Source organism: Hypanus sabinus, chromosome 29 (assembly GCF_030144855.1).
Source record: "Hypanus sabinus isolate sHypSab1 chromosome 29, sHypSab1.hap1, whole genome shotgun sequence".
Lineage (NCBI taxonomy): Eukaryota > Metazoa > Chordata > Chondrichthyes > Myliobatiformes > Dasyatidae > Hypanus > Hypanus sabinus.
This window is the reverse complement of record NC_082734.1, coordinates 19,917,322-19,941,782: the sequence shown is the minus strand read 5'-3', so window position 1 is coordinate 19,941,782 and position 24,461 is coordinate 19,917,322. Positions and strand designations below refer to the sequence as shown.

Below are 24,461 nucleotides of genomic sequence, written 5' to 3'. Positions count from 1 at the left end.
GGCTGAGTGATGGACCCACGACGCGAAACACACAGAGGTCTTTGTGAACTGGTACACTCGCTTTCTCCCGCTAACGCTGCGCTCCCAGTTCTCAATACCCCTCCAGATTTTCCTTCTCTACCTTGTGTAGCAGAGACACCCAGAGTCCAGAACAGCTTGTCCCTTGCTAGCAATTAATTTTTAAAATTTGTTTTATACATTTTCATTTTGATGTTGTCGGAAGTAGATCTGACGCTTAACTACTGGGTTTGATCTAAGTCTAGCGAGTTTGAAGAGGAGCTGGAGCGTGACTTCTCTCCCACCTTGTTCTTTTTGAAAGGTGACAGTCCGTCCCGGGTTTGCCCGTCCTGTGGTATTTTGTACCCTTACCCGGAAGTCAGGTGAGGTATTGGCCATGCTCTCGTTATTTTCCAGTTTTAACTGTCACGGGGCTGCCACCCTCCTCCTCCGCCTTCCCCCCCCCCCTGTAAAAGACTTTCCCACGGCGGAAAGCCAGCCATTTCAGCCGAGCGGCCGCAGGAAAAGAAAAAAAAAGAAAAAAAAAATCCAAAGTACGCGTCAGAAGTTTTGCGGCCATGCCCGTGTCTCTTCCAGTGCTCCGCCGGAAGAAAGTTTTGAAAATTTCTCAATACTTTCGATTGGCAATTTCACTCCCGGAGATCAGTTTCGGTCGTCAGAGACAAGAGTGAAACTGACGATCCAAGTACAAAGATATCAACATATAATCCTTTTCTTTTCTATTTGGTCCAGAAGTCTAACTTAACGTTAATCGTGGTTCTGCACTGAACTCGTACTGGACGCCGATGGATCCAGGGGTAAGGTACGTATACACGGTCGGACTCGGATCTGCTGTGAGTATTGGCTGCGGACGGGGATTTTAAATTCTCGCGGTATATCGGAGGGCTAATGTAAAATGGAGAGTGAGGTGAGTGAGGAGGAACAGTTCCGAGTTCGTTGCATGGCCCCACTGCACGGGAGCCGGGGTCTCAACCCAAAGCTGGTCCCCGCTGCATCAACCTCCTTCCTTCAGCTAGAATGGTCAGCGTCTCTTGCTCGGGGACCTTGAAGCATTCAATTGCACAAGCAGCGGAGAGAGGACCGTACCTGGTTGTACAGCGCTCCATTGCCCGCCGCTAAACCCTTAGACTTCGTACCAGAGCTGCCTATATTTTCAGTGTGTGAAGGTCTTTAAACTTTTCTCGTTTTTAATTTACAGTTTCTTAGGCTGAGTCATTTATCCGGCGCTATGAGATATGATTCGGCAGGTCTGTCCCGATTATAGAGGTTGTGGGGACAAGGGATTCCCTTCTTCTGAACCCATTGTTTTCTTAGCTATGTGTCAGCCAATTTTGCATTTGGGTTGATAATTTTATAGAAAGACATTTGGGTAGTATCAGCAACTTGTAAGAAGTTTGTTAGTGTGACCGTGGGGTTTTCCCTAGTTTTCTCCCTCAGTCCAAAGACCTACCAGCTGGTCATTGTAAATTGTCCCATGATTAGGTTGTCCCAGTTGGTGGGCGTATTCCACACCATATCTCTACATTTAAAAATCTGTAAAGATTTGCTTGAGTTGAACATGGGTATCAACAGAATGCATAGTTCAGTTGTGGGATGAGTGTCTGAGAACATTTCCCTTCAGTCAAAACTATGAAGTGTTGTTTAAAAAGCCAATAAGTTCAGTAATGTTTGGTAAGGACTGAAGTTGGTTTTTAGGTAGCCTGGTTTCTTGTAACTCAGACACACAGACATGTGGCTGAATATTTACCTCTTGAAATGACTGAGCAAGCCACTCTGTTGAAGGGACGGGATATCAGTCCAGTCTGCAATGTCAATACCTGAAGCTAACGTGATGTGAGTTTTTGATGAAGTCACAGAGAGGATGATATTGAAGAGGCATACAGGAATCTCTAAATCAGAGGTTCCCAGCCTTGTTATGCCATGGGCCCCTACCATTAATCAAGAGGTCTATGGACCCCAGGTTGGGAACTCTGCTCTAGAAGATATTTGATAAAATGTTTAGTATTTGCCTTACCATTAACATTGAAACTTATCGAGTAAAATGGGCTATTGCAGAACTGGTAGAAAGTTGCCAAGGTGACAGGAGGTGGAGGCTGGTAGTGTATAGATTGGAGACAAGTATGGAGTGCAGGCCTGCAGGGATGGGAAGGAGGATGACAGTCATTCTGATTATCTGTTTAACTGACCATTGGTGTATGTAGCACAATTTTCAACTGACGCAACTGGAGGCGTGGTGACCAGTGAGAAGGATACTAACAGGAGCGTAGACCAGCTGTTGGAATGAATGATAGTGGCAAATGAAATATAAATTGGAACTTTTTTGGTAGGAAAATTGAGAAGGGTTAATATAAACCAGAGGGCAAAGATCTAAAAGTGCTCTATACAACAATGGAGAGAGCTGGGAGTACATGTATGTAGTTCATTGAAATTGAGGGGAGCTGGAGGTAATAGTGAGACACGGCTTCTGCGATCCTGGACTTCGGGTACAATTCAAAGCAATCAACATAACACTTTATTAAACACTGGTTTGGTCACATCTGGGGTTTTGTTCTGAGCGTAACACTTTCAAAAATATGTGCTAGTTTTAGAGAGGGAGCAAAACAAATTACTGAAGTTTTTTCCCTAGAAAAAGGGATTTCAGATTCAAAGTACATTTAATTTCAGAGTTTGCATACATGATGCAATGCTGAGATTCGTCCTCCCGAAGACAGCCACAAAGCAAAGAAACACCATGGAACCAGTTCAAGGAAACATCAAACACTCAACACGCAATAAAAAAGAACAAATTGTGCAAACAGCGAAAGGCAAGCAAACAACACGTAGAATATCAAACATCAAATTAGTAGTATTCAGCTTAGTTTGGATCAATGCCACACTGCAGGTCCATTCTTCACCGCTGATCAAGCTGCTCAAAAGCAGCAAAAAAGAAGACCAGAATCCAGGAACACGTGCAACATGAACCTCAAGGTACACCAAGATGAGTCTAAATGTATGAATAGATAGTGGAACTGGGATTGTTCCCTTTGGACCAGAGGCAAAGAGATCTTATTTCAAACCACAGAGGGTATAGACAGAGAAGTAAGGAAGAAATTGGCAGTGATATTGAAAATCCGTGGGACATGGAATGAGAGAGAATAGAAAAGGACCAAAACTTGCATAAGGAGAAGCCTTTATCACACAGTGAATGTCTAGGGTGTTGGGTGAACTGCACAGGAGATGGACTGTATTTTCAAATGGGATCTGAATAATGTCTGGAAGGATTGAAGCTGGAAAGCTATAGGGAGAAAGTTGGGGAACAAATGAGATTGCTTCCACAAAGAACCTGCCTGGACTTGGTGTCTTGTGCAGAAACCATTCTATAACTGTGTGAAGAAATTAAAAGGCAAATGGATAGAAAGGTCATAAGGAAATGGAGCTGAAGGAGACCGTCTAACTTTTTAAATCTGCTCTTCAATTCATTAAAAACATGGCTGATCCTCCATCTCAGCTCCATTTTCCTGCACTAAGCCCATTTTCCTTCTGCCCCTTAACGTTCAGAAATTTATCCATCTCAGTTTGGAACGAACTCAGTGATTGAGCTCCCACAGCCTCCTGAGTGAGCAAACTTCAAAGATTCTCCAACCTCAATGTGAAGAGATTCTTCCTCATCTCAGTCCTTCTCAGTTTACACTCAGGTACCTCCTCCTCAACCTAATAAAGTGGTCACAGAGTGTATGTTCATGGTCTTCTGCTGCTGTAGCCCATCCACATCAAGGGTTGATGGGTTGTGCTATCAGAGGTGGGCTTATGCGCTTTGCTGTTGTAACATGTCACCTTCCTGTCAGCTTGAACCCGTCTGGCCGTTCTCTTCTGACTGCTCTCATTAACAAGGCATTTTCATCTACAGAACTGTGGCTCGCTGGATGCTGTTCTGTTTTTTGCACCATTCTCTGAGTCTAGAGACTGTTGTGCATGAACCTCCTAAGAGATCAGCAGTTTCTGAGATACTCAAACCACCCCGGTCTGGTGCCAACAACCATTCCTCAGTCAAAGTCACTTAGATCAAATTTCTTCCCCATTCTGATGTTTGGTCCAGGCAACAACTGAACCACTTGACCAGGTCTGCATGCTTTTTATGCACTGAGTTGCACGAACGAGCAAGTGTACAGATATACCTAACAAAGTATATGTTAAATGGTTGAAATTCCCTTTTGCTGGCTGATCTATCAATAAGTTTGCCAAGCAGCAACATGGAATGCATTTGCATTTCCAATATGACACAACATGTATCAGATGGAGCAAAGACCCTGAGGCAGGAAGAGGAGTTCTGCCACGCGGAGAGTTGTTTTGGCCTGCAACTTGAGTCAAGTGGGAACAAATTCAATTGTTAAGCACAAAAGGGAAATGATATTGCAAAATGGAGATAATGCCAGAATTCTTGGGAAAGGTCAAGAGACTAATATCTCATTATTTGACCCATTAGCACAAAGATTGCAGGAATGGAATGTCCTTTTTCAAAAATTAGCATAAGCAGTGTGCTGATTGGGACTGGAAGTCAAATAAGCCAATTTGTAAACTAAACAAACAAAACAGGGCCTGAGATTAATAAGGGTGGTTGAGAGCCATGTTGGTTTTGTAGGGAAGATGGTGGGTGGAGAGACAAACAGTCAGTCATAGAACAATGCTGAAGTTACAAAACTAAATGATATTACTTAGGAAAGTGGACAGTACTGAAAATGTACAATGGGATGGGGCTGCTGCACAGGATCAAAGTAAGTTGCAGAAACTTGTAAAATTAGTCAGCTCCATCATGAGTACCAGCATTCACAGTATCCAAAACATTTTCAAGGAGTTGTGCCTCAGGAAGGCAGCTTCCATCATTAAGAACCCCCACTACCCAGGACATGCCCTCTGCTCATTGTTACCATCAGGAAGGAGGTACAGAAGCCTCAGTGATTCAGGAACAGCCTTTTCCCCTCTGCCATTTGATTTCTGAATGGACAATGAACCCATGAACACTACCTCACTATTTTTTTATTTGTGTTTGCACTACTCATTTTAATTTAACTATTTAATATACGTACAGTAATTAATTTTTTTCTTGTATTTATCATGTATTGCATTGCACACAAAGAGAACAAGTTTACGCTGGTGATATTAAACCTGTCTGGTTCTGAAAGATAAAGACCAGCCAACACCAAACTGGGATTCCCAAATCACTTGAGTGATGGTGTTAGGAAGGGCCATTTCTCAGGTGCTGACTCTGCATCTGTGAAGTCAATCAGAACTCTACTCTTCCAGCTTGCTCTGGTCCTGGGTTGTCACTGTGTCCTATCACTCCTTTGCTAAAGAAACAGCTACTTTGCACTTCCAGTCGTCTTAGTTTATAATTCCGGATGCCAACATTTGAAGATTCCTCATTAGCTATTATTAAATTTTACTAATCTAAGTATCTTGCTCACACTTCTATTACATAATAAGGTTAAAAGTCAAGTTTAGATAAGTGCATGTATAGGCAAGTGTAATGAAGACCTTACTTGCAGCAACACCGTAGGAACATAGCATCAGAAATGTAGCATTCACAGGATAAGCATAAAGTAAACAGAAAGTAACACAATTTTTGCAAAAAAAGAACATAATTAGAACAAAAAAGACTTTAAAGTAAAAACAGAAGATTGTAGCTGTATGAAAATTATTTATAAATCCAACAGAGAATTCGAAAGAAATGCTTTCAGAATTAGAATCAGAATCAGGTTTAATATCAACAGCATATGTCATGAAATTTGTTGACTTTGCAATGGCAGTGCAATACAATACACAGTAAACTGAGTTATGGTAAGTGTGTTTATGTGTATATGTATATTAAACAGTTAAATAAGTAGTGCAAAAATAGAAATAAAAAAGCGGGGTGGTAGAGTTTTTGGGTCCAATGTCCATTCAGAAATTGGATGACAGGGGGGAAGACGTTGTTCCTGAATCATTGAATATATGTCTTCACACTTTCTGATGGTAGCAAGGAGAACAAGGTGTGACCTGGGTGATAAAGATCATTTTATGATGGATGAGGCATCACTCCTGGAAGATCCTGGATACTACAGATACTCCAGTAGAAGTGGTAGAGGCAGGTTTGGTATTGTCACTTAAAGTAAAATTGGATAGGTATATGGACAGGAAACAAATGAAGGGTTATGGGCTGAGTGCAGGTCGGTGGGACTAGGTGAGAGTTAGCATTCGGCACGGACTAGAAGAGCCGAGATGGCCTGTTTCTGTGCTGTAATTGTTATATGGTTATATGACGTAGCTGACTAAGTTTACAACTCTCTGCAGCTCACTTCAATCCTGTGCCCGCACCTCCACCCCCCCCCCCCCCCAACCCCATGCCGGATGGTGATGCAGCCAGGCAGAATGCTCTCCACAGTGCTTTTGTAGAAAGTTTGTACTCTGAGAGAGGTTAGAATCTGCAATCTCAATAGGTGAGATGAATAGCATTCAAAGGATGAAGGGTAAACGTGAGAGAAATAATTGGAAACATACATCACTTGATTGGCTGAAGAGTTTGGAAGTCTTTAGTACTTTGATTTAGTTTGATGCCTGACTGCTTAAATTCATAGAGGGGAGTCCACCCTAGTACCTCCTGACTCTCCTTGAAGAGTGTGGTTCTATAGCATAATTTTTATGTAGTATTTTGTCTCCCTTAACTTCCATTAAAATGCATTTATAAGAATATGAGTTGATTGCCAAATGCATAGAGATAAATTACAAGGGGTAGGGGGAATACATCAAGGTATTGTGCCCAGAAAAGAGATGAAGTACCCCTCAGGTCAGGCAGCTAACTAATCATAGGCTTGGAAGTTCCCTGGGCTTTATGACTCAGCGCTGTGCCTTGTAACAGTCACCTTTGACTTAGCACCGTGCTAGATAACACAATCACTTGTGGTTAGGGTTTAAACATACAAGCATGAGAATTAGAAACAGTAGGCTAGCTGGTCTCTTAGCTTGCTCTGTCATTCAGTGAGACCATAGCTGATCCAACTGTGACATCTCTGTGTTCCATGGTGACCTATGTTTATCAAAATGTATTTAACTCCGACTTAAGAATATTTAAAGATTCCATGTCCAGCATTCTTCACTCTTCATAAACAAAAAAAAGAGTCTGATGTACTCAAGACCAGTTCAGGGTGGTGTGGGTGGGGTGGAACTCATCAAATCTTTCTTAATCTAGTTCTAGATTCTTCCAAGAGAGGAAACGTCTTCTCTGCATTCACTATCAAGACCAGTGATAATTATACGCCTTGCCTGTCCAATCTTACTTCAAAACAATTCCAGCCACAATGTGCTAAATATGCTCTGAATTACTTCTAACACGTTTACATCGTTAAGTAAAGAGAGTAGCGCTGAACACACTCATCTGGGTGAGCTTAACCTCCCTATTCAAATGTTCAGCTCCTCTCCCAATAAGCAGAACGCTCGGTTAGTTTGCTGAATTGCCGGCTGTATCTATCCAATAGCCTTTTGTGAATCAGACCCTCTCACACACTCCGCATCTCAGAGCTCTGCGGTTTCTCGCCGTTTATGTAGCCCAGTCTAACATGAAAACCAACCTTTTTTAAAGTTTGAGCTATGTTTATTATCAAAGTATTCCTCTCCTTACAGGCAGCCACAAAACAAACAAACTCTAAAGAAACCCATTAAAAAAAATCAAACATCCAATGCGCAGAGAGAGAGAGAATCGTGCAAACAATAAAAATAAGCAGGTAGCATTCAGAGCTGGAGTTTTACAAAGGATGTGAGGCCAGGCATCACTGCGTTTGGAGTAGGCCACACCCCAGTTCATCGTAGGGCCGAGGGAATGTGGTGGGACCACAGGCGCAAGGTCAGGCATCACTGTAGCCAGAACAGGCCACAGCCTCAATTCAGCGGAAAGCTCAGTAACCTTTGCAAAGCAGTGGGCAGAACCAGGCAGAAATGGCCTGTCCCTGATGCCCTGACCTTTCCAATCTGGCCCAGCGCTTAAATTGTCCAAATATTGGGCTGTTCCTCACTCTTGGACAGCTCTGGGGCCTTCCCCCACCACAACTCAGCCCGAACCCAACCTTTCAAATTCGGCCCGGTGCTTAGGTCAGTCAGACACTGGGACTTCCCTCACTCCTGCCTCCTCTCCGTAGATGCTGCCTGCTTTGCTGAGTTCCTCCACCATTTTGCATTTGCTGCTCAAGGTCACCTCTCACCCTGGACATTCTCTCTCCTCTCTTCTCCAGGAAAAAGATACAAAAGCCTGAAAGCATGTATCACAAAACAACTTCTAATCTGTAATCAGACTATAGAACCTACCATTTGTATAATAAAGATGAACTCTTTATCTCTTATTCTATCTCATGATGGCTCTTCTAATCCGCCTACACTGCATGTTCTCTGTATCTGCGCAATTAAATACTGCACTGGTTCTTCTCCTTTCCTACTGCTTCAATATACTTACGATTGAACGATCAGTATCTCAGTACATGTGGTAATATTCAACCGATTCCTAATTTGTATGATTTTAAATATTTATTTTTAATTTTATTGAGATACCATGTGGTATAGGCCCTTTCGGCCCTTCTCAGCCACACTGCCCTGATTTAATCCTATCCTAATCACGGGACAATTTACAATGACCAATTAGCCTATCCACCGGAATGTCTTTGGACCATGGGAGGAAATCCGCGTGGTCACAGAGAGGACACACACACTCCTTAGAGGCAGTGATGGGAGTTGAATCCGGGTCACCTGCACACTGAAGTGTTGTGCTTTAATGACAAAAATAGACCATAGAACAGTGTCTTGGCATTCAAAAAACTTGTCAGGTGGAACCATACGTGGGGATTAAACCTGTTTTTGGATCAAACAGCTGAGGTACTGAGGGGGCTTCTAACTCCAAACTTCAAAGGCACGATGTTGATAGATCCTTCCCTAAAATCTTCAGCCAAAAATACCCAACATCACTAATATGAATGCAATCTAGGAAGGCGGGGGAATTCTTAAGTGAATGGGAAGAGACAGAGGAGGAAAAAATTTGTTTGGGACAGGGAACTAGTTTCTTTTTCCACTCCTAGTGACCATTAGAAAATCCCCCTTTAATTAGTGACATTTTCTTTTTTTCACCGAGCAATTTTTTAACTGGGGAAATTCCCTCGGACTCTTTAGTGAAAATAAATTCTACTTTCTTTCTTGCTAGATTTGTGTCAACAAATATATTATTAGAGTCTCAGGCAATTTTTCTGTAACTTTACACTCTTGCTCAGTGTAAGAAGTCTTCTCACCAATATCTATCCTCCCGCCACAGGGTGGCGCAATAGCACAGTGGGTAGTGCTGCTGCCAGGCAGCTCCAGTGACTGCGTTTTTAATCGTGACCTCTGTGGCTGTCAGTGTGGAGTTTGCACGTTCTATCCATCATTCATAGGTTTCCTCCTACATGCGAACAGAAGTGCTGGATGGTTAATTGGCTGCTGTAAATTATCTATAGGCGTAGATTAATGGCAAAACAAATATTGAAAATATTGATTCGAGAGAGAATAAGTTGAAATAGTACAGAGGAATAAAAAGAGGGTTGCTGGGTCTAATGGGATTTCCCTCTACTGGCAGCTATCGTAGACAGAATGGGCTGAATGGCCTCCATCTGTGAAAGCAAAACATAAATTCCATGTTAATTTGTCTATATGGTTTTGAGGATTTTGACCAGGTTTCATTTTTAGTTTTCTTTGCTTTAAGGAGAGTATTGGCAACTCCCATCGCTGTAATGATCCTTACAGATAGGGACGTAGAAAACAGGAACAGAGCTGGACCATCTGGCCCCTCTAACCTGCTATTTCACTCAGTTTTTAGCCTTATCTTTCTAAGTTGTTCTGATCATCTTTATTCCCTGAAAGTCTAAAAATTTATCTTGGCATCAGAATCAAGTTTAATATCACTGGCGTATGTGGTGAAATTTGTTGTTTTGCAGCAGCAGTACAACGCAATGCAGAGTAATAAAAGCTATAAACTACAATAAGAAATATATATATATAAACAAATTAGTAGTGCAAAAAGAAAGGGGAAAGTTACTGAGGAAATGTTCGTTGGTTTATTGCCCATCAGAAATCTGTTGGTGGAGGGGAGACAGCTGCTCCTGTAATGTTGAGAGTGGCATTCAATATATAAAAGATTCACCTTCCCCATCCCTCTGAGAAGTCCAAAAGATCATAATTTGCCAAAGGAAAAACTATCTTCTCACGTCAGTCTCATGTCACCGCCACAGGAATTACATTTTACCTTAAATTTCACTAAGACTGTATGTGGTAGCCCAGATATAGTCTCACCATTGATCTGACCAACTGTGCTAAAACTTTTCCTTTTGTACTTCAACAATGACCTCCATCTACCTTGCTGAGGGTAGGCGGTAGCACCTCCTTATATCTACTCCTCAAGGAGAACCACACTCCACACCATCAGAAAACCGTCTCCGACACCATCACTGACCTCACCTAGGACTGGCAAACTCCCAACCACTGCCAACAAGCTCATAATTCCCTTACTCCACACTCCTCAAATGTACCTCCTACCCAGATCCACAAACCAGACTGTCCGTGTCAGACCTATTGTCTCCATCTGCTCCTGCCCTACTGAACTCGTGACCTCATATCTTAACTCCATTCTACGCCCCCCCCCAACTTAATACAGTCCCTTCTCACCTATATATCATTCAGGCATCTTCCCACATCCTTCTCAGTCCTGACGAAGGGTCTTGGCCGGAAACATTGACTGTTTATTCTTCTCCATAGATGCTGCCTGACCTTGTGTGTGTTACCAAACTATTTGTTTCTATGACCGTCTGCTGTATCTTTCTGTGTTTTTCATAAAAGGACATATATCTCTTTGAACACATTTAATAGTTTCACACGGATTAATTGATATTCCGTTTTCCTGATCGTCCTGTGAAAGTAGATTGCTTCTTCTGAATGGACTCCAAAGCTGCCTTGAGACAGTGCCTAGACGAAATCTTTAGCATCCTGTGAATGTTCAGAAGGGAGGATTGATTTCAAGAGGTCCTCTCGGTGTTGGAAGATTCAGTGTTACTCTTTGGTACTTGTGCACCAAGAGCTGGTTTGGCCCAAAACGTTGACTGTTTCATCCCCATCATAGCTGCTGCCTGACCTGCAGAGCTCCCCTGGCATTTTGAGATGTTGATAGTCTCTTGTGCTTCAGGTTGAAAGGTATAGTTGACGTATAAAAGATTTCTACAGCCTGCCCAAGATGCGATGGGAGAGACTGCTCAGAAGATCAAGAGCATCTGTGAAGAGGAAAACATTTTAGATCAATGTTCATTCAGAAAGGGAAGGAATCACTGGTACAGGTTTCAAACAAGACTGGCAGGGAAAGGGTGGAAGAGCAGAATCAAAATCGGGTTAATTATCACTGACATAAGTTGTGAAACGTGCTGGTTTGTGGCAGCAGTACAATGCAATACATAAAAAATGATAATTTGCAACAATAAATGCAAATTAAAGCATTAAATTAAATAAGTAGAGCAAAAAGAGAGCAAAGTAGTGTGGTGGTGTTTATGGGTTGGTTCATTGTCTGTTTAGGAATCTGATGGGGGAGGGGAAGAAGCGGCTCCTAAAACATTGAGTGTGAGTCTTCAGGCTCCTGTACCTCGTCCCTGATGGAAGCAATGAGAAGAATTCTATGTGAGTTTGGAAAGCAAGAGACATCAAATGATAAAGTAGATGACAATGAAAGTAAATGGGAATGTGAATTTACTTGTCCTGGTGACAAGTAAAGAAACAAAAGGTGGGCCCAGAGGCTGTGTAAGTAACATCAGAAGAAACAGAACATAGTAACTGTACAGGCCCTTCAGCCCAATGTGCTGTGCTGACCCTTTAACCTACTTCAAAATCAATCGAGCACTTCCCTCCCACAAAGTTACTGTAGCTCCTGTCTAACAGTCATGCACATGATTGTGCTCTGAAATACACCATGGACCCACACCATGGAGCAAGGGGCCTGTGGATTCCAAGTTGGGAACCCCTGGTGTAGAAGGTTGTCGAGGGTTAAAGCAAGATGTAGGGCTGGGCTGAGAAGTGGCAGATGGATTTCAACATGCAGAAGTATGAAGTAATTCAGAAGTGGAAGGTTAAATTTGAAGGCAATGCAGGGTTAATGGAAGGACCTTTAGCAGTGTGAAGGAACGGAGGGATCTTAGGCTGCAGTGCCAATTGATAGGATGGTTAAGAAGGTGCATGGTGTGCTGGCTTTAATCAGTCAGGGGACTGAGATCAAGAGTGGTGAGATAATATAGCTACTCTTAAAAAAAGTCTGGTTAGGCCACACTTGGAGTATTGTGTTCAGTTCTAGTCGCCTCATTATGAGAAGGATGTGGAGGCTTTAGAGAGGGTGCGGAGACCGTACCTGGATTGGGGACCTTGTTTCATGAGGATAGGCTGAGTGAGATAGGACTTTTCTCTCTGGTGCAAAGGAGGATGTGAGCTGACTTGATAGAGGTGCAAGAGGCATATAGATTGAGAGAACAAGCAGACTTTTCCCCCAGGGCGTAATTTTAAGGTGAGAAAACAACAGGGGGGATGTCAGAGGAAAGTTTTCTTTACAGAGACTGTTGGATGCATGGAATGTGCAGGCAGGAGTGGTTGCAGAGGCAAGTACAATCAGTACTTTTAAGAATCTCTTAGCTAGACACATGGATGGTGGAAAAATGGAGGGTTATGTCAGAGGGAAGGGTTAGATTGATTTTAGAATAGGTTAAAAGGTTGGCACAACATCACTGGTGACGGACTGTACTCTGCTGTAGTAATCTATGTTCTTAAAGGTATCAGTTATTCCACTGCTTTGGGAGGTTAGCCAAGGCTTGAATCAACTCCTGCCTCAGCAAGGTAGTTAGACCCACTGCAGTGTCACCGGCTCTCCACGTGGCCTTGGATCACCTGGACAACAGCAATACCTACCTCAGCGTTCAAAACCATTGTCCCCTCAGTTCTAATCACTGGGTCCAAAACGTGGGCCTCTGTACCTCGCTCTGCAACTGGATCCTTGACCACCTCACCGAGAGACCGCAGTCTGTGCGACTGGAAGAAGCATCTCCTCCTTGCTGAGAATAAACACTGGCGCACCTCAAGAACGTGTACTTAGCCCAATGCTTTACGCTGTCTACGCCCACAACAGTGGACAGGCACAGCTCAAATGCCATCTGGAAATGTGATGGTGACACAACTGTTGTTGGCAGAGTTTCAAATGATGACGAGGAGACATGCAGGAGTGAGGTAGGTCAGCTGGTTGAGCAGTGTCATGGCAACAACCTTTCAAAATGTCAGTAGGGCAAGGAATTGATTGTGGACTTCAGGAAGGGGAAGTCGGGGGAACACCTGTCCTCATTGAGGGATCAGCGGTGGAAAATGTGAGCAGCTTCAAGTTCCTGGGTGATAATATCTCTGAAGGCCTGTCCTGGGTCCAACAAAAAAGGCATGGCGGCAGCTATGTTTTATTGGGAGTTTGAGGAGACTTGGTATGACACCAAAGACTTTTGCAAATTTCTACAGGGGTACCGTGGAGAACACTCTATCTGCACAGGATCAGGAAAAGCTGCAGAAAGTTGTAAACTCAGCCAGCTCCATCATGGACACTAACCTCTTTAGCTTTGAGGGTATCTTCAATAGACATTAGCACAAGAAGGCCGTTAAGGATCCCGATCACCAGGACATGCCCTTTTCTCATTGCTACCACCAAGGAGCCTAAAGACACACAGTCAATGTTTCAGGAATAGGATCTTCTCCCCCCACCCCTGCAATGTACTGCTGCCACAAACAACCCATTTCACAACATACAATGACATTAAATGCAATTCTGATAGAAATTCTTAGAGACATAAGACATTACATTGAAAAGATTAGAATGACAATAATAGAAGAGAGGATCAGCAGCAAGCTGTTTGCAATGAGTCACCACACTCCCACAGGGTCCTTGTGGGGACGTTGACCAGAGATGTCCAACCAGCAACATAAGGCAGAGGGTACAAGCTTTGAGGTAAAGAGAGTGCACTGAATTGGTGTAGACCAGCAAGGAGTGGGCAGTGGGGAAGGAACCACGGTGGCATACAAGAAAGGAGGTCACCAGAGCCGATGTTGTGGTCAAAGACAGATCCCCAGCCCCTGAACATTTGGGAGATAAGTTAGGCAAGGTGGGCAGGGTACCAGGGTGTGGGTGAGGACTGGTCTGGGGTGATCAGAAAATCATTATGTGGGGAGTGGGCATCAGGAAGGCTGGCATCGTGGGAGAGAATCGAGTTGGCCTGTGCTTTAGGATGATGTGAGAGTGGGAGGCGAGCAGCCCTGTGCTGGGGGCATAGGAGGACAGTGGGCAGGGCCTGGTGATGTATGTGAGGGGTTTGGGCAGAATCAGGTTTGTGGTGGCAAGACCAATTCTATCTTTGACACTCATGATTAGAACAAACTCAAAGCTATTGCAAAATAGCAGTACTCAAAAGCAAACAATTAATGTTTTTTTAAAGTAAGAAACAATTAAGTACAGTACTGTGAAAAGTCTTAGGCACATGTATATAGCTATATATTTTGCTCAGTGCTGTACTTGTCAATGTGGAGAGGAGAGCAAGTCTGTGTATTTGGCAGGGGCAAAGGATGTTGGGAATGGTGAGGGTGGAGCATTGTGGGACAGTAGAGAAGGAGTGCCAGAGGCCGGTGGGGGGAGGTGTCACACCCAGCCCTGAGACACCAGGCAAGGTCATTTGATTCCAAACAATCATTCATTGATCATTACAGAATGTCTCCCTTCCCCTTTTCCCAATCATGAGTCCCCTCTCCCTGCCTCCTTCCCATTTTCAGTCCACAATAGAGACCCCTGTGAGAATCAGGATTATCATCGGTCACATATGTCATGAAATTATTTTTGGTTTTGCGGCAGCAGTATAGTGCAATATATAAAATTACTACAGTACTGTGCAAAAGTCTTAGGCACCCTAGCTATATAGCTGTGCCTAAGACCTTTGCACAGGACTATAGATTTAAACTAACTCAATTTTAGTAAATGAATGCTTGCTCAAACTTCCTGCACTACTATTTTTACCCATTGAAATCGGGGCCCATTACACCTGGACCAGGTCAGTCTGGGAGATTTCCCAGCAGAAGGGGCAGAACACCAGGAGGTCTGAGCAGATATCGTGGACGATATGACACAGAAACATGGCGATCCGATTTGTGGATCAAGGGAAGAGATTAAGTGACCTATGAAGTGATCAGGACTTGCTTGGATGCTGTGGCTTGAGGTTGCGGTGAAGGCAGTGTAAAAGTTTCCAGAAGGTGAAGTCATCTTTCAGTTCCGTTGAAAGACCATTAACTGTTTCAGTCCTGACGGGTCCTGGCATGTAGCTGCAGCATTTTTCTCTATTTTGCCTTCAAAGTTTGTCAACGCTTGCTGCTTTCGCATAATAGCAAGTGCACTTTTAATTTTGAAAGCTTTATGACATCATAATACTCTGTTCCTAGCTCTATCACCATGGAAATGCTTTCATTACAAACTCTTACCGGCAGATTACCCACTTTGAAGAAAGACTTCTGGTAGGTAAATAGCCTTGCATGAGGAGCTGGGTGGCAGATCAGGACGCACTTCATTTTTCTTCTGAGGTTTAGCGCTGGCCCATCCATCCACGTGACCAATGCGTCATGGATGCGCCACATCTAACTTGGATGTCTTTGGATTGTGGGATGAAATGGCAGTACTAGGAGGAAACCAGGTCCTCAGGGGGACAATGTTCGGACAGCAGCCAGAATTGAACCCGGGTCACTGGCACCGTAATGGCGTTACGCTAACCGCCGTTCTACTGCCATTCTCCAAACGGCAAATGTATTAAGACGAGTAGACGTCAGGAGTGGAATTCGAACCAGTATCTCCTGTTGGAAGACCAGAACGCCCTTGTTTCTACAAAGGGAATTTCATCCCTTGCTCCTGGCGCCTTAGACCACTTTGCCCCCCTGACTGTCCATTCTGGGCATCTTCTTATGAAAAGGCATTCCTGCCAAATGTTTGATGCTATTGCATCTTCTTGTAAATTTGATATAATTGCTGTTTCTGAATATAAACAGAACTTGTACTGTAGGATTGAGTGTATGAATGGTGCTAAAGTTGGTGTGAGCAGTAGGGAAAAAATCTGAGGACAATGAATAATCTATGCTTGAAAGGGCACTGTTTTGTTAGGGTGAGATCCTGATTGGCAGTCTTCGTTGAACTTTTACAACGAGGAAGTGCATTGGCGAGGGCAGTGAGATGGATCTGGTATACTTGGAGTTCAGGAAGAGTTTGACAAAGTCCCAAACTACTGACAGATTCAAATAGTTAGAACCCATGGGATCCAACACAAGTTGCCAAGTTGTGTACAAGATTGACTTGGTGATTGACCTTGCAAATGTTTGGGCAGGGGAGTTGGGTTGATGTTCTTGTTGCCTTTTGCACAATTTGTAACTTTTTTTGCGCGGGGGTTGATGCTCTTGCTGCCTTTTGCACAATTTTGTATTTTTTTGCATGGGGATTGATGTTTTTGTTGCCATTTGCGTGATTTGCTTTTCTTGTGCAGGGTGGGGGGGTGTGTAGATTGATATTCTTGTTGCCGGTTACGTGATTTTTTTTTGTGCGGAGGGCTTGCCGTTCTTGTTGCCATTTGACCATAAGGCAATAAGATTTAGGAGCGGAATTAGGCCATTTGGCCCATCCAGTCTGCTGCAGCATTTCATCACGGCTGATCCAATTATCCTCTCAGCCTCGATCTCCTGCCTTCTCCGCAAACTCCTTCATGCCCTGATTGATCAAGAACCTATCAGCCTCTGCCTTAAGTATACATGATGTGTTTTTTTCTGTGGAGGTTGATGTGCTTGATTCCATTTGTGCAATTTGATTTTTGCATGTTGGGGGAGGTTTGATGTTTCCCTTTGAATTTATTCCATGGTTCTCTGTTTCATGGCTGTCTGTGGGAAGACGATCTCAGGGCTGTATACTGCATACATACTTAGATAATAAATGTACTTTGAATCTTTAGAAACAGAAGGTCATGGTAGAGGAGCACGCACAAAATACTGGAGGAACTCAACGGGCCAGGCAGTGTTTTGTGTGTGTTGCTCAGATTTCCAGAGTCTGCAGGTTTTTTCTTGTTGGTGATGGTAGAGGTTTGGTTTAGTGATTGGAAGCCCGTTGACCAGTGGTACGCACGAGGATCAGTGCTGGAAACCTGGCTGTTTCAAAGGTGTAATTTAATCATCTGGACATGAATTGTGATGTTGTTGATACCAAAGAGCATGGTGGTAAGCCGGAGAATTATCGATCAGCAGCTCAGTAGGGCTAAGGCAGATAGAGTTTAATTGGGAGGTTTAATTACTCTTTGCTCCTGAAAGTGCATCACCTCACACTTGAACTGAGGGTGCTGAGGAAAGAGGCACTTGGTGTACAAACTCAAAGATGCCCAAAGGAGCATTGCAGGTAGACAGGGGGGTGAAGAAGGCTTATGTGCTGCTTGCAATCCTTAACTGGGGCACAGTGAGGAGGCTGTGGTTAAATTTTACAGAACATTAGTTATACCACAAATGGGGTACTGTGTATACTATAGGAAGGATATAATTGGACTGGAGAAGTTGCAGGGAAGATTTATCAGGATGGAATCATTCCGATGGAAAGTTTGGGTTACGATGAGGGATTGGATGGGCTGGGTCTTGTTTCCCTTGCAGAGGCGAAGGCTGAGGATCGTCCTGGTAGAGGTATACAAATTATGAGGGGCATCGGTAGGGTGCATGGTAGGAAGCCTTTACCCATAACAGCTAAAACTAGAACTAGAGGGTGTGTTTAGATGCTGGAGGCTGTGGTAGAATAAAGGACCCTACAGAAAATCATGGCAATTCTGGACGATGTTTCTCACCCTCTGCATGCCACCTTGGCTGAACAGAGGAGCATTTTTAGTAACAGACTAACACCACTGCGCTGCTCCAAGGAGTGCTGTATGAAGTCATTCTTACCCTCAGCCATTAGGCTCTATAGTGAGTCAACCTATAGCTAGGGAAGTGATGACCTCCTCCTGTTAGACTGTTTGAGGTAGCTTTGTTTTTACTCTTTCTTACTTCTCTTCTAATATTTGTGTATCTGTGCACTTGTAATGATACTGCAGCACTGTAATTTCCTTTGGGATCGATAAAGTATCTATCTACCTTTAGGGTAAGAGCTTTAGTGGGGATATGATGCAGAGGGTGATTGGAATCTGGAATGCATTTCAAGAGTGGGTGGTGAAGGTGGATCCTCCCTCTAGGTACTGCCCTAGCTGCCTAAACGACCCCAGAACAGTTCCCTCCCTCCACAGTCAGATCTATGAACTGTCCAGGACGCTATCTCATTATTGTGTCACAATGAGGGCTCCTTCAAGATGGAGGAGCAACACCTTATATTCCGTCTCGGTAGCCTCTGACCTAATTGCATGAATATCAATCTCTCCTTCCTTTAAAAACATCTCCCCTTCCCCTCTCCTCTTCTTCTATTCCCCACTCTTGGCCTCTTGTCTGTTCTCACCTATCACCTCCCCTGGGTCTCCTCTTTCTTTTTCTCCCAAGGTCCACTCTCCTATCAGATTCCTTCTTCTCCAGCCCTTGACCTTTCCCACCCACCTGGCTTCACCTATCACCTTCTAGCTAGCCTCCTTCCCATCCCCCCCACCTGTTTATTCCGGCATTTTCCCCCTTCCTTCTCGGTCCTGAAGAAGGGTATCGGCCCGAAACGCCGACTGTTTGTTCATTTCTGTAGATGCTGCTTGACCTGCTGAGTTCCTCCAGCATTTAGTGTGTGTTGGATTTTCAGCATCTATGGAATCTCTCGTGTTTTTCATTGTTCCTTTTATTTTCCCACTATTTATTTATAGTTTATAGTAATTTATGTCTTAGTAAAACGACAAACCTTCTCATATGCGACAGTGATGGTAAAGCTGATTCAGAGTCATACATTTTTTGTGCTTTGGAGCTTTGATCACAATAGTGCCAACAGCAAACTGTAAAACCACAGAATGCAAAATATGAGGAAGCTCGAGAGTAACAAATAATTAATCATAAATGAGGACTTCAATTCATGCTTCAGTTATTTATTGAAGAAGCACCTAGAACTCAGGAACTTGGGCTCTACGTTGAAGTTCTATAAGGCGTTGCTCAGTCTTGATTTGGAGTACTGCGTACAGTTTTGGTCACCTACCGACAGGAAAGATGTCAATAAGGTTGAAAGAGTACAGAGAGTACATTTACAAGGATGTTGCCGGGACTGGAGGACCTGAAAGATTGAATAGGTGAGGACTTTATTCCTTGGAATGTAGAAAAATGGCGTGGTCAAGTGGTTAAGGCGTTGGTCTAGTGATCTGAAGGTCGTTAGTTCGAGCCTCAGCTAAGGCAGCTTGTTTGAGCAAGGCACTTAACCACACATTGCTCTGCGACGACACTGCCAAGCAGTATCAGCCCTTGCCCTTCCCTTGGGCAACATCGGTGCAGCATGGCCCGGTACAAACAGGCCTGCACCCTGGAAATTTTCCAAGGCGCAAATCCATGGTCTCTCCAGACTAACGGATGCCTATAAAGAAGAAAAATGAGCAGATATTTGATAGAAGTATACAGAATTATGAGTGGTATTGATAGGGTAAATGCAAGCAGGAAAGCAGATGGAGCTGGAACTAGAGGTCATGGGCTAAGGGTGAAAGGTGAAAAGTTTAAGGGGGTCATAAGGGAAAACGGCTTCACTCGGAGGGTCATGAGAGTGGAACGAGCTGCCACAAGTGGCTCACGCGAGCTCGACTTCAACATATAAGCGAGGTTTGGATAGGTATGTGAGTGATAGGGGTAGGGAAAGCTCTGGTCCTGGTGCGGTTTAAATGGTTTGGCATGGACTAGATGGACCAAAGGGCCTGGTTCTGTGCTGTACTTTATTATAAGCACTTGCATCAGCATGGCATTGAATGCTACATCCCAAGTACTGAGGAAATGGAATTCCTGTAGATAGGTGGTTGACGTTATCATAAACCTGATGAGAAGTTCCTATTTCAATGCTACATTACTCCACGACTCCCCAGAACTGATTCAACATTGAATCATTGAAGAAAATGTTTAGTTTTTGTCATAGATGTGTTGTCAGTGACTTATAAATGATAAACCTTTGAAATATCAATTCATTTGCTTTGCCTTAGGGTGACACAGCTGGTGCTTGGCCTGTTTGGATCTGGAATATTGCTTTCGTGTTGCAGAGCAGGTAAAAATGCACTTTCAGTTCTTCATAACAGTACACCAGATTGCCTATATGCACGACTCTCCTTTCGTGTACGACACACCAATCTTTCCCGCACACCCATTCCAATACCAGAACGTGGGACACGCGCCAGGACAGGATCTCGATCCCAGCCAAATTATCTCTTCCTTTCTGTGGAGTGTCAGTACTCGCTCAATAGGGATCACAATGTGGGAACTGAGAGGTTCTGTTTTGATCACCACAAGATGATGCCAATCTGCCCACGCTCCCAGCTGTCGTTACAGCAGGGCAGACAGACCAAAAATCTCCCTAAGAACTGGACTGAGTTATTTATTCTGTGACTATTTTGCAGCACCAGAAGTGTTGTTTTTGGCCACTTTCTTGAATCAAAATGGCTCAGTTCTCCAGGAGGCAAAACATATTACTTCACCTTCTGCATGGCTCAGAGTTGCTGCATAAACCCTTACTCATGGAGAACGCAGATGTTCAGGAGAAAAACTGTTTGGACGTCAGACTGTTTGGCAGACAGGAAGCAAAGAGTGGGAGTAAACGGGACCTTTTCAGAATGGCAGACAGTGACTGGTGGGGTACCGCAAGGCTCAGTGCTGGGACCCCAGTTGTTTACAATATATATTAATGATTTAGACGAGGGAATTAAATGCAGCATCTCCAAGTTTGCGGATGACACGAAGCTGGGCGGCGGTGTTAGCTGTGAGGAGGATGCTAAGAGGATGCAGGGTGACTTGGATAGGTTAGGTGGGTGGGCAAATTCATGGCAGATGCAATTTAATGTGGATAAATGTGAGGTTATCCACTTTGGTTGCAAGAACAGGAAAACAGATTATTATCTAAACGGTGGCCAATTAGGAAAAGGGGAGATGCAACGAGACCTGGGTGTCATTGTACACCAGTCATTGAAGGTGGGCATGCAGGTACAGCAGGCGGTGAAAAAGGCAAATGGTATGTTGGCATTCATAGCAAAAGGATTTGAGTACAGGAGCAGGGAGGTCCTACTGCCGTTGTACAAGGCCTTGGTGAGACCGCACCTAGAATATTGCATACAGTTTTGGTCCCCTAATCTGAGGAAAGACATTCTTGCCATAGAAGGAGTACAGAGAAGGTTCACTAGATTGATTCCTAGGATGGCAGGACTTTCATATGAAGAAAGACTGGATCAACTAGGCTTATACTCACTGGAATTTAGAAGATTGAGGGGGGGGATCTTATTGAAACGTATAAAGGGTTTGGACAGGCTAGATGCAGGAAGATTACTTCCGATGTTGGGGAAGTCCAGAATGAGGGGTCACAGTTTAAGGATAAAGGGGAAGCCTTTTAGGACCGAGATGAGGAAAAACTTCTTCACACAGAGAGTGGTGAATCTGTGGAATTCTCTGCCACAGGAAACAGTTGAGGCCAGTTCATTGGCTATATTTAAGAGGAAGTTAGATATGGCCCTTGTGGCTAAAGGGATCATGGGGTATGGAGAGAAAGCAGGTACAGGGTTCTGAGTTGGATGATCAGCCATGATCATACTGAATGGCAGTGCAGGCTTGAAGGGCCGAATGGCCTACTCCTGCACCTATTTTCTATGTTTCTATCCTAAATTCTTCAATTATGGGTCTTTACATTTTTTAAGTTTCACTATCCAAACATTAACATGGGAAAATCTGCAGATGCTGGAGATCCAAAGCGACATGCACAAAATGCTGGAGGAACTCAGCAGGCCAGGCAGCATCGATGGGAAAGAGGAAACAGTCGATGTTTTGGGCCAAGACCCTTCAGCAGGACTGAAAGAAAGAGGAGACAGAGTGAGAAGGTGGGGGGAGGGGAGGAAGAAGTTCGAGGTGATAGGTGGTAGGTGAAACCAAGAGCAGGGGAGGCGGTGAAGTAAAGAGCTGGGAAGTTGATCGGTGAATGAGATAAAGGTCTGGAGAAGGGGGAATCTGACCGGAGAGGGTACAGCACCATGGAAGAAAGGGAAGGGGGAGGAGCACCAGAGGGAAGTGTTGGGCAGGAAGGCAGGAAAGGTGAGAGAGGGAAGTGGGAGTAGGGAATGGTGAAGGAGTGAGGGCGGCAATTACTGGAAGTTTGAGAAATCAATGTTCAAATGTTATTGCCTCCTGAAGGAGGCAACCATGTAAAAAGTTTCTAGAGTTCTGAGATCCTTTCCAGCTATATCCCAAGTTGCGTGGCGCATGGCCAAGTGGTTAAGGTGTTGGAACAGTGATCTGAAGGTCATGAGTTCGAGCCTCAGCGAGGCAGTGCTGTGTTCTTGAGCAAGGCACTTAACCACACATTGCTCCAGTCCACCCAGTTGAAAATGGGTACCGGCAAAATGCTGGGGTTAACCTCGTGATAGACTGGTGTCCTATCTGGGAGGGGGGAGTCTCATAATCTCAGTCGCTTCATGCCACGGAAACTGGCATAAGCACCGGCCTATAAGGCTCGGGACAGACTTCAACTAACTTAACTTATATCCCAACTTATATCCTGCTTCCCATCCTATTACCCAGCTGTCTATTTGTTCTTGCGAACCATGCTCAATGGCCGAAGTTCATTTGGAAGCTGTTTTCTGTGGGAGAATGTACTATTTATTAGTATTTGTTCCACAGATCAGGTAACATAAGGATGTTCACCAGAATTTGGAAAAGAAAAGAGTTTAGTAAGTCTTTTACCAAACATTTTAATTCTGATTCCCATTCCCATTCCGACATATTGGTCCATGGCCTCCTCTTGTGTCCCGATGAGGCCACCCACAGGGTGGAGGAGCAACACCTTATATTCCATCTGGGTAGCCTCCAACCTGATGGCATGAGCATCAATTTCCCCTTCCAGTAAAAAAAGTGACCCTCCCCCTCCCTCCTATCTTCTTCTATTCCCCAGTCTGGCCTCTTACCTCTTCTTCCATGCCTATCACCCTCCCTGGGTGCCCTCCTCCTTCTCTTTCTCCTCTCCAGCCCTTTACCTTTTCCACCCAACTGGCTTCACCTATCACATTTATGCTATCCTCCTTCCCCCCCACCCACCAACCTTTTTATTCTGCATCTTCCCCCTTGATTCCCAGTCCTGAAGAAGGATCTCAACCCAAAACATCACCCGTCCCAACTCTTGTAGCCTACACGATCTTCACTACCCTATCTACCTGTGTTGCCACTTTCCAGAAACTTTGGACTTCAACCCCGAGGTCATCAGCATTCTATAGTGCCCGAGCCCTTTACCACTTACAGTGTATACGCTGCCCATGATGACTTCTCAAAATGTATGATAGCGTGCTTGTTGGTCTATGTTTCCATCTGCCACTGCTCCATCTGATCTCTATCCTTCTGTAGCCTTGGATAATCTCCTTCACTATCCATAGCTTCACTAATTGTTTTGTCATCCACAAAATTACCAGTCATATCTCACACCCAAGTTGTTATTGCATATTGCAAACAACAAAAGTCCCCGCACTGTCTCTGTGGTTTACCACTAGTCACAGCCTTCCAGTCAAAAATGTATCCTTCCGCAACTGTCCTCTGCCCTCTATCATCAAACCCATTTTGGATCCAGTTAGTTAATCCATTTTGACCTTAATCTTTTGGACCAGCCAAGATGTGGGAGCTTGTCAAATGCTTTACTGAAGTCCATATGTGCAACATCTACTGCATTCATCAATATTCTGAGTTGCCTCCTCAAAATAATCACATCAGTGATGCACAAAGCCATGCTGACTCTCCCTGAGTAGCCCCCACCTTTTCAAATGTACGTAATTCCTATTCCTTAGAATTCCCTCCAACAATTTCTCCACCCTGATGTAAAGCTCATCGACCTGATTTATCTCGTTGTCTTTCCTATGTAAAGGAGCAACATTATCTGTCCTCCAAACTCCTGTGGCTAACGAAGAAGTAGACACCTCGGTCATGTTCTCAGCTATCTCCTTCCTAAGTCATCCTTGGATAGGTTTCATCTTGGCCCTGGGGAGGCCAACCCTTAAGCACGAGTGTGCCGCATTTCTGGGCATATTGGCCTGGGAGAGGATGCTTGTTTTATTGGTTCATGCATTCTGCAAAGGGATTTTTAAGGATCTTGCAGTGGCAACATTGGTACATTTTCAAAGCTTTGAAGTTCCTCTTCCATGTTATCTGCATCTCTGCAGTGTGTATGAGGGCTGTGTCCACTGCTGGCCAGTAGATCAGGT

The 24,461-nt window shown here is 44.1% G+C and overlaps 1 protein-coding gene across 6 annotated transcripts in view; it reads left to right on the top strand.

Moving 5' to 3' along the window:
- Nucleotides 1-209: 209 nt before the first annotated feature.
- Nucleotides 210-24,461, top strand: part of LOC132383099 (ICOS ligand-like) — a 51,994-nt gene continuing 27,742 nt past the window's right edge. For 3 of the 6 annotated variants that reach the window (XM_059953894.1, XM_059953891.1, XM_059953890.1), the window contains exons 1-2: nucleotides 19,170-19,337; nucleotides 20,226-20,287. In XM_059953894.1, coding sequence (XP_059809877.1) covers nucleotides 19,258-19,337; nucleotides 20,226-20,287 — 142 coding nt within the window. In that variant the 5' untranslated portion in view covers nucleotides 19,170-19,257. Of the gene's footprint in view, nucleotides 381-476; nucleotides 821-19,169; nucleotides 19,338-20,225; nucleotides 20,288-24,461 lie in introns of those variants that run through there. The other 3 variants (XM_059953892.1, XM_059953893.1, XM_059953895.1) reach the window with 3 other exon arrangements.